The sequence below is a fragment of the Vigna unguiculata genome, chromosome 1 (genome assembly GCF_004118075.2).
Source record: "Vigna unguiculata cultivar IT97K-499-35 chromosome 1, ASM411807v1, whole genome shotgun sequence".
NCBI lineage: Eukaryota > Viridiplantae > Streptophyta > Magnoliopsida > Fabales > Fabaceae > Vigna > Vigna unguiculata.
In genome coordinates, this window is record NC_040279.1 from 20,383,168 (window position 1) to 20,392,984 (window position 9,817).

General features: G+C 35.2%; 1 protein-coding gene across 1 annotated transcript; it reads right to left on the reverse strand.

Moving 5' to 3' along the window:
• Positions 1 to 1,538: 1,538 nt before the first annotated feature.
• LOC114174079 (DELLA protein RGL1-like) lies at positions 1,539 to 3,591 on the reverse strand. Its single transcript, XM_028058830.1, has 2 exons — positions 2,755 to 3,591; positions 1,539 to 2,642 (listed from the first exon to the last, which is right to left on the reverse strand). Exons 1-2 carry the CDS (start codon positions 3,589 to 3,591, stop codon positions 1,539 to 1,541), a joined length of 1,941 nt encoding a protein of 646 aa, XP_027914631.1.
• Positions 3,592 to 9,817: the final 6,226 nt, after the last annotated feature.

Sequence of the window (9,817 nt, forward strand, 5' to 3'; positions counted from 1 at the left end):
TACACCATCTCCACCGCTTCAGCCTACCCAGGATGCATCTACTGATATGCTTAATGATATTATCCACGAGATCCGCGATCTCCGAGCTTTTGTTAGTTCAAGATTTGACAATATAGATGCTCGGGTTGGTCAACTTGAGGAAGACATGGCTTATGTGCGGCGCCAATTTCCTCCTTCTTAGGTGCATTTGATCTTTTTTTCATTCAAAAACTTTGTATTTGTTTAATGCACTTTCACATTGACACTATTATTTGTTATGTTAGTCCTTTAATTCATTGTAATGTTTTTTTTCCATTATTATCACTGTTTTTTGTTTCATATTCGACTATATGTCATTGTTTTTCTATCCAGTCAAATTTGTGTTAACCTTTTTTTTTCAAAAAATTACGCCTGTGATCGATTACTGTTCGTCCGTAATCGATTACTGTTCGTCCATAATCGATTACATTAGACCCAGAATACTGCAACACATGCAGTAATCGATTACATCATAGGGTAATCGATTACTGCATCAAAAACGTTACCCCCTGCACGATTTCATGTAAAAACGTGTCCCCCACCATATTTTTTTAAAATAGTGCACCCCCACATGATTTCGCCCTCTGACTATATTTGACAAAAAAAACGTTTGGGGACATAACGATTTCTTCGTATGAAAACGTTCAATTCCCACACGTTTTGCTCATATTGGTAATTTTAAAAAAATGTGCCTACTGCCGTAATAAACCCACTGAAATGCCTATAAAGGAAAAAAAAAAAAAAAAAAAAAAAAAACCTCATTTCTTAGAATTTGAGACCGGAAAAAAACCAATTTCTCGCGGTCGCTTTCTACTTTTGCATTTCAATCTCAATGTTGTTGAATCCATTTTTAATTCAAAATCCCATTGAGTTTGTGGGGGCTCTTAATCTATAGGACAGGACAGTAATCACTCTTGGGACAGTTGTCCTGAGAACTGTCATTCTTTTATAATAGCACACATCTATATAAAAAGTGTTGCCTTGTAAAACTAACTTGAAAAATACAGTAATACTTTAACTTCTGCTTTCATCTTTTTGTATGTTCTGTTTCTATTAATTTCTAATTTGCAATGTTGTGTTTGAGATTGTTCCAAAAAGTGAATAGTAGTAAAAATGAAAAGAACAAACTTATTACTATGAGAGTCGGGAACAGTTGTAGAGTTTGTATTAATCAACCTATGTTCCTTTCACAAGCACACTCCTTTTCAATTCCACGTCCTACAATTTGAAGCAACCTGCTTTCCAAGTATCTTTTAACACATTTTTTTCCATTAGCTGAAATTTAGGTGAATCTCACGCGATGGAACAAACAAAATCTATTAAATATATCAGAGTCATATTTAATAAGATTCATTTAAATTTCAGCCGATCAAAATGAATGTGTTAAAAAGTAGTATATTGCTTTGTGTTTATGATAAAAACTATGGTAAAGTAAGCATGTAACAATTAGCATCATCAACGATGGCATGTAATAAAAACAAAGAGACATTGAATGGAAAAGTTTGTGAGCATAGCATCGATCAACACCGCCATGCAGACGCCGCAACGATGGCCCGATCCTGCCACCCAAGCAGTAAGCAGCCCTTATCCTCCGTCAACCTATACCCCTCACAGGAGTACAACCCGAGCAAAATCTTCGACTGAGTCACCGCGTTCGGACTCAGTGCCACGCCCTTGAACCCCTTCCCCTCCATTATCTTCCGCCACTTCTCCAGCCTCTCGTGCCGCTCAAACCTCTCCGGGCCCTCGCACGCCACGATGTTCCTTATCTCCGGCGCGAATATGTACTGCTCAACCTTCGCCCGCTGCGCCGAATCCGCCGGAAACGTCGCGTCCAGCGAGTCGAAGATCGCCGAGTAGTAGTGCAACGCCTCGAGAAACCGGCCCAGAAAGTAGGGTCCGTTGTGGCTAGCCTCTTGCTCCACCAGGGTCACTATGTTCGGCGCCTGGTCGCGTATCATGCTGAGAAGGTTCCCGAGGTGATTCCCGGGCACGCGGTGGAGGCGGTTGACTGCGTTAACAGCGAGAGCCTCCCCGACACGGCGGTGCAGCATGTGGGGTTTGAGATCCTCGAGCTGTTCTCCAACGGCGTGGAATTCGAAGGGGATGCGCAGGGAGTGGGCGAGCTCGGTAAGGCAGCGGCCGGTTTCGCGGACGGCGTCGAGAGAGGGGCCAACTCCGGTAATGCGGAGGAAGGGAGCGGTGGTGGGGCGGGCGGCGAGGGCCTGCATGAAGGCGGGCCATTGGTATCCCTGGAGGATGTCGAGGTCGATGACGTGGACGCGCTCTTCGGTTTCGAAGGCTTCGAAGATTGCCTGGTTGGCGGTGAAATGAGCGAACTTGACGTAGGGGCAGGCCTGGTACACGATCTGGTAGATTTTGAGGACTTCCATGGAGTTTGAGGGGCTGATGGGTTTGGAGGGTTTCGGAGTGAGGGTGGCATTGAGCCTAGCGCTGAGCGAGTCGGTGAAGCACGCCGCCACGCGCTGCATGGAGTCGCCTAAGGGAGTGACGACTCGGTTGAGGTGGTGGAGGTACCTTCTTGCTAACATGTATTCCTCTTTAGCCACTGCCTCTGCGCACGCCAGAAGCAGGTGCACCAGTTGAAGGCCGCTATCTTGCTCCTGTAACGTTCATGCCACAAATAGAAGAAAAGTGTCACATCACAATCCACTTCTTTTCCAACACAAGATGAGTTTTTGATGAAGTGGGGTGAGGGAAGATTTTGTTATATACCTGCTCGATTCCGATTGGAATAGGCACCATGAGATTGTCTTGCTGACGTTGTTGTTGTTGTTGATGCTGCTTTTGCCGTTTCTCTTGGTAGCGTTCTTGTTGCAGAGCCTGTGAGAGGGATGCACTAGCCATGGACCCCATCTGATGATAGATGTCACTCTCTTGGACTGAGGATTCTTCATCGACTGAACCATGGTACCTTGAGGAATTGGGCAGTGTCAAGCTATCCAACATGGAGGATGAGATTTGAGAAGACAAGTCAAAGCATTCAGATGAAGTTGCAATGTCAGAAGACACCTTGGTTGAGGAATAGCCTTGATAATCCTCCAAGAACTCTTCTATTGCTGGGAGGGAAAGGTTTTCAACATGCTGCATGTACTGATTGTTGGGTGAGTTGAAGACCCTGTGGAGAGGGCTAAGTCCTTTCCCTTTGTGGGTGGTGTTGAAGGGTCCAATCTGGGATGATGAAAACCTTGGTGGGGAACACCCTGAGAGAGTCTGGCCTTGCATTCCATGAGCATAGTTATAGCTGCAATTGTAGGAAGAGAGTTGCGGGGAGGGAACGTTCCTGACTGGGGAAGAGATCATGAAATCAGCATCTAGTTGGTCAGCAAAAAAGGATTCCCACATTGAACTATCTGGTGACTGAACTTCCACATCTCCATCCAACTCAAATTTCAGTGCAGGAAGGTTTAAGCTTGGTGGTGTTAGGCCAGTTTGGTCAAGATCACCAGAGGATTCAGTGGCATTTTTCTTTGACTCATTTGAAGATGTGGGTTGGACTTTGGTTCTAGAGTTGTTCTCACTCTTGAGGGTTCCACAAAGTGAATTGATCATTTTCTGGTTAACCTCCCAATTCTTTCACTATCTACGATTCTCACAAGGAAACCCAAAACTATAATTATTTCAAACTACGCTTTTTCTTTTCCTGTATCTAAAATTTGCTCTCATTTAGCCTATAGAGACTGGTTTGTTTATGGAAAGAGCAAAGTCTCTAATTTCTCCCTTCTTAACGAGAGAAGCAGGGTCAGAAAAAGACAACACCGAATACCAATAGTTTGTGATTGGAGGTTTGTCTTTGGTGGATTTTCAGAGGCCCGATTTTTGTCATTTTAGCCAACCTTTTTTAACTCTTTACCACAAAGCTTTGGAATACTTGTGATTACGTTACAAGACAAATTGTTGAGAGGGCCCCACTTTCTTTGGGCCGGCCCATATATCTACGAGGTTCCTTTTATACTCACCTGCTGAATCCTTGGAAGCATCGATTCATAATCTTAGAAAACTATAACCATAAAAACAACAGGGTTACCTTTACAATTAAATAAAACAATAGCATAGCAGTAATGGGTAATATCTTGTGACTCTTCATTATTTTGTTCAAATAGTTAAAAATGATTTTATAATTAAATAGTATAATCTTATTTGTTTTACATGGTAACTTTATTATCTACACTCTCTTTAATATAAGTTATCAATCCGATTTTTCAACAAACTCTTTAACAAAACCACTGTTCTCTTCATATCATCATATACTTTCTTTATTTTATAACCATTTTATGGAGTCATCATTTTTTACAATAAGATAACTTATTTACGTAATTAATTCCTCACATAATCATACATAGAAATGGCAATATTGGACATAACGCTAACGAGTAATTACAAAGAATACTAAATATAAAATTAAGTAATTATATGTGAAAAATTATAGGATTTCGTTTGATAATTTTAAAATATAAAACTAATGGTACACTTAAGTCCATTTAATTTTGACTTCTCGAGTCACTAATCATCAATCACATCACTTCATGGTAAAATTGAGTCTAGTTTCTCTGTTGAGTTTTATTGTGTTGTCCTCTGTTGAACATTAAAAAACACATTATTTTGGTACTTTAAGGATAATTTTAATATATTTTAAAATTTTAAAATTAATGATCATCAATGTATTTTGAAAGCACAACAGAAGAACAACAGAGAAAAACCAATAGAGAATTCAAACTCGGTAATATAAGAAGCGTAATAACTTACTATCTTTCGTAGCTACGTTGAAGTGTGTTACAAAACCATTTTTTTGATAGTATTGATTAATCTATAACAAAAAAAATGTGGGAAATGGATTAAATTGGATATAGGATTTTAGATACCTATAGGATAAGGGAATGGATATTAAAATAAAAATCACAAATAATCTAAATAAATGGGTATGAAATGAGCACTAACACCCTCCCCAAACTCCTGACATCTTTAACTATAAGTCTTTCTTATTATGTGGCATGTTTCTTATTTAATTATAATTCATAGGGAACACAACTAAGTCTTCAAATTTCTAGAATATCAAAGCTCTTCCCTCATACCAACACTTTGTATGTGTAGAGTGACAACTAAGAATAATTTGACTAAGAGAGGTATTTTGATAGGGTCTACCTTATGTGTAATGTGTATAATGAGGAAAGTGTCTCTCATTTGTTCTTTACATGCAATGTTGCTTAGAGTATGGAATAAATGCCTTAGATGGGTAGGAATTACTAATGTTAATCATAATGTCCCACAACATAACTTTAGTCAGTTTGACCTAATGGAATTGAATAGTAAACAAAACAGCATTTGTGTTGTATGTGGACAGCAATTTTGTGGGCTCTATGGTAGATGCTTTAGAGGTCTTTACTCTAGCACAACTTAAAACTTGGGGGTGGATAACTTAATAAATACTCAAAAGCCAACTTTTCATATTGTGATTGGTGTCTAAGCCATATCACTTGTCTAAACTACTTGAAATGATGCATTAACGACTGGGTAAGTGGTTAGTTCTTGGATGCACATATGACAGACAAAATCCATTGGGATAGAATAAAGATATAAGACACCTTGTTGTCATCTGACTTAGGAACAAAGGGAGCCATTAGTATTTATATGATAAATTAATTCTCTATGTTCTATGCAAATATGCAAGATACACACACACACACACACACACACACACACACACACATATATATATATATATATATATATATATATATATATATATATATATATATATATATATATATATATATACACACACACACACACATAGTTGTTTATGCAAACACACACACACACATAGTTGTTTATGCAAGGAAAGAAGCTTTTTGTAATATGTTTGGAGATGTCTTTGAAGGGAAAAGTCTAAACACATAATCATGTGGTAAGCATGGGAACACATTGGCCAAAAAGGAAGATCAACCTTTCAAATAGAAAAAAAGTGTTATTTCTAATCAAAATGCGTTGTTAGCACAAGAATGACATGAGTAGATTCTTATTATTATAATGTAAAACTCTTTGTGATATCAAAAGAATATTATGTATAGGAGAATTATGTAAATTTTTGTATATGGGTTAGGAAACCCCAAATTGTCCTATTATTGAGCTAGTTTTTGCTGATCAAAAATAATTATGTGGCATGTATTTTCTATAATTTCAAATGAAATCAATAATGAAGCCACAAAAATTTCTTTATGGATTCTGATGTTAGAATGAAATTATTTCTTTGTTCCATTTATTATTGTTATGGTTTTCATTCATCTATGTCTTTTATATGCATGCTAATCACATGAGTTGAATGGTTTTTAAATTTAATTGAGACTTTACTTTGATTTATAAACCATCATGTGATTAAATGAGTTTTTACCAATAATTGAGACTTTACTTTGATTAAAGGTATTTACTCTAACTAAAATTAATCGAGACTTTACTTTGATTAATTAAGCTTTTTATTTGGTGAGGAGATAAAAGAATAGACATGATTAGGCATAATAAAATTTGATTGAGATTGTACTTTGGTTGAATTTATATGGATAATCTAAAAGTTCTCACTTTTAATTGAGATAGTACTTTGGTTAAAAGTGAGAACTCCAACAAATTAATTGAGACTTTAAATTGATTAATTTACAAAGCTACAACAATAATTAATTGAGCAATAATCTTTAGATTCCCGATGATGGATCTATTTTGAAAAAGAAGTGAAATTAATCTATTTTCTTTACTATTGTTTTTATCTCTTTTTTTCAAATTTATTTCTTTGTTCATTATTTCATTTGATTAACTCTTTTGTACAATTTTTGTAAGAACTAATTTGTTAGAAATCAATTCCGTGTTCATTGGCAGACGACTTTGGGTTACTTTACCCTTTCTATTTTGTTAACTACTATCTTAGCAATACTGACGTTGTTATAGTTTAGTAGTATTAATTTGATCACGTCAACGACAACATTATCAAATTTGACATTGCTACTGGAGAACACAGTTAGAATTTTTATCATTTTAGTTCTTCTTCTTTTTTTTATCAGTAAAATTTTTTTCCTTTATTTTTTTTTCTAACATTTATCTTCTTTCTTTAGTTATTTTGATTTTTTTTAAGCATAATTTTTGTTTAAGGAATTTTGTTGGGAAATTTATGAAACTAGTTCGGGAAGAATTTGGCTAAGGAAAGATAAGGTACTTAAGTTGTCCACGACACACCTCTCTTTCCTATAAAACTATTCAACAAGATTTCAACTTATTTATTTTCAAAAAACCATTTTGCAAAAATGCAAAATAGTTTTTCATGTGAAAATAATCAACAGTGTGATTTTCAAATGAACTGTGATTACTATCCACAACAACCAAATGATCCATATGGTTATCAGCTTCAAATTGTCACACCTACTTCTACACCTGATATAAGTAGGTTAATTATACGTCAATTTAATGATATATATATATCCTAGATCATCCTTTTTTGAACATGAGCAACAACCATATTCTGAGTATCCATCCCAGTCATCATATGTTCCATTTGGTTCTCAACAACAATAACATGCATCACAACAAGAAGTTGTAGAAACCAGTGGACTATCTTATAGGGAAGTTGTGTTATTAATGGATGCACTGAGAGAGAAATTAGAGGTCAAAGATGAAAGGTTGCAAGCTGATCAACGATGGAAAGATATTGAGCAAGAGTGGTATAAAAATGATCAGGTATTATACGACATGATGGAGGATGTAAGTAACAACAACTTTGTAGAATTAATTGTATCTGTTAACTCCACCCCCCAATGCCATCCCAGATTTGTTGAAACCCCAAAATTTAGAGCACTTCGTCATGAAATACAAGAAATGCTTCTAAAGTTGGCTCATTAGAGCTGAACAAATGTCGAAAAATTTAAGTTAGCTAATGAAAGACAAAGATATGAAGGCCACCTTAGAAAAACTTATGAAGACGATAGTTGAGAAAAGGGATGAAATGATAATGTTAAGGAGCATGAATCAAAGGATGGAACAATTGAGCATTGATGTAAACGAGTACACGATTCAAATATTAGATCAACCAACACTAGAATCACATCATACTAATATATCTATTGATAGATATAATGATGTTAATAGTAATATGTCTATTGATGGACATATTAATTTTACTAAAAATGTTATGGATGAAGAAATTGAAGATTCTCACACTGACATATCTACTTATGGATATGATGTTGCTCAATGTGAATATAATTTTTTTTTTGTTAATGATGATATAAGTACAAATGATCTTTTTCATGACAAAGTTGTGAGAATAATACAATGGAGGAACTAAGTGAAGTTGAAGAACCAACAATATTCGAAGATGCAACTGAAGCATCTACTACTGCAACTAGCTTGGTAAATGATAAAGTAGTAAAATCAACTATGTCAGGTGAAAATTTTTGCTAAAATGATGAGATTATGAGGATTATGATGATCCGGTTAACCATCCTAATGCACTTGATGATGTTGAAATTGAGTTGAAGCCACATGCTCCACACGTCAAGTTTGTTGATGTGAATGATGAAAATAGATTTTCAATGGTGATTTTTGTTGACTTGGCTGCGAAAAAAGGAGAAAGGTTGCTACAATAAGAAAAGTAGTTAGATTCAAATTCTTTTTGATAACACTATTGGGAAAAAAAGTTAAATTGCATGCATATCTATTTTTTGTTTTTAGCATAAGTAGAAAAAAATTTAGAAAATGTTCAAAAATATGTATTTTTGTTTTTAGGTATAAAAGTGAAAAGTAAAAATTAAAAAAAAAAATTATACAATCTGACTTCTACTTGAAAAAGTTAAAGAAAATCAATTTTAACATATGGCCAAATTGAGCCAAAAGTCACAAAATTTTTCGTCTCCTCTCCAAAATCAGTCCATCAAGGACAATTTTATGAAATAAGTGTGGAGGAGACAAACCACAGGTAGGATTTTTCTTCTTTTGTTTTTTCAAGTTTTGTTAAAAAAAACGTGATTTCTTTTTGGGAAAATTATGAAAGTATTCCCTTTCTACTTGGTGAAACTTTTAAACAATATATTTCATAAGAAATCCACCAAAAATATTTCCTTACTTTCAATAAAACATATTGACATTAGATTTTGGGATTTGGGATTTGGTTCAGAAATTGGGATGATCGTAATTCTGGAAAAATAAAAGTTGTGTTGCTATGAGTGGATTGTTTCTAGGATTTAGTAAGTTGATTTGAGAATTTCTTGATTAAATCTTTTGTGAAACAGTTTTGACCTTGTGAGTCTTAAGCCTTAATGTAAAGGATGGACTACCTTGTGCCATTCCTATTTTTCTTAAGTGACTTGCTCATGTTTTGTTTATACTTAAAAACTTGATTCTTTTGTTTTGCAATTTAGGTGAATATGCATGATTTGATATGCTTGAGGCATTTCTTGTTTTTAGCTACTTGGCCAAATAAGCCCACCTTGATATTAATCCACTAGTAGACCCTTTGAGATTTAAACCTCTTTTTTTTTTTGTTTTTAGCCCATTATAAATCCTTATAAAGAAAAAGACTATGTTTTTTCTTACCTTAGGAAGAAGGAGCTAGTGAGTTATGTTAGCATTGGTTGGGAAATAAAGTGTGTGGGTGAGTACCTCACCCACAAATTAATAAAAATGGCAAAAAGAAAAATAAAAATGATGAAAGTTTTGTAAAAGAAAAATTGTTTTGTCAAAGAGAGCAACAAATGAAAAAGAGTTGTTTTTGAAATTAAGCTTCATTATTCTTTCTACATTA

Bases quoted from the DNA above. Each gene is read 5' to 3' on its own strand.
- LOC114174079 (XM_028058830.1), bottom strand. From the start codon at position 3,591: ATGATCAATTCACTTTGTGGAACCCTCAAGAGTGAGAACAACTCTAGA. The intron at 2,643-2,754 runs GTATATAACAAA...TGAACGTTACAG, and splicing joins TTCCAATCGGAATCGAGCAG to GAGCAAGATAGCGGCCTTCA.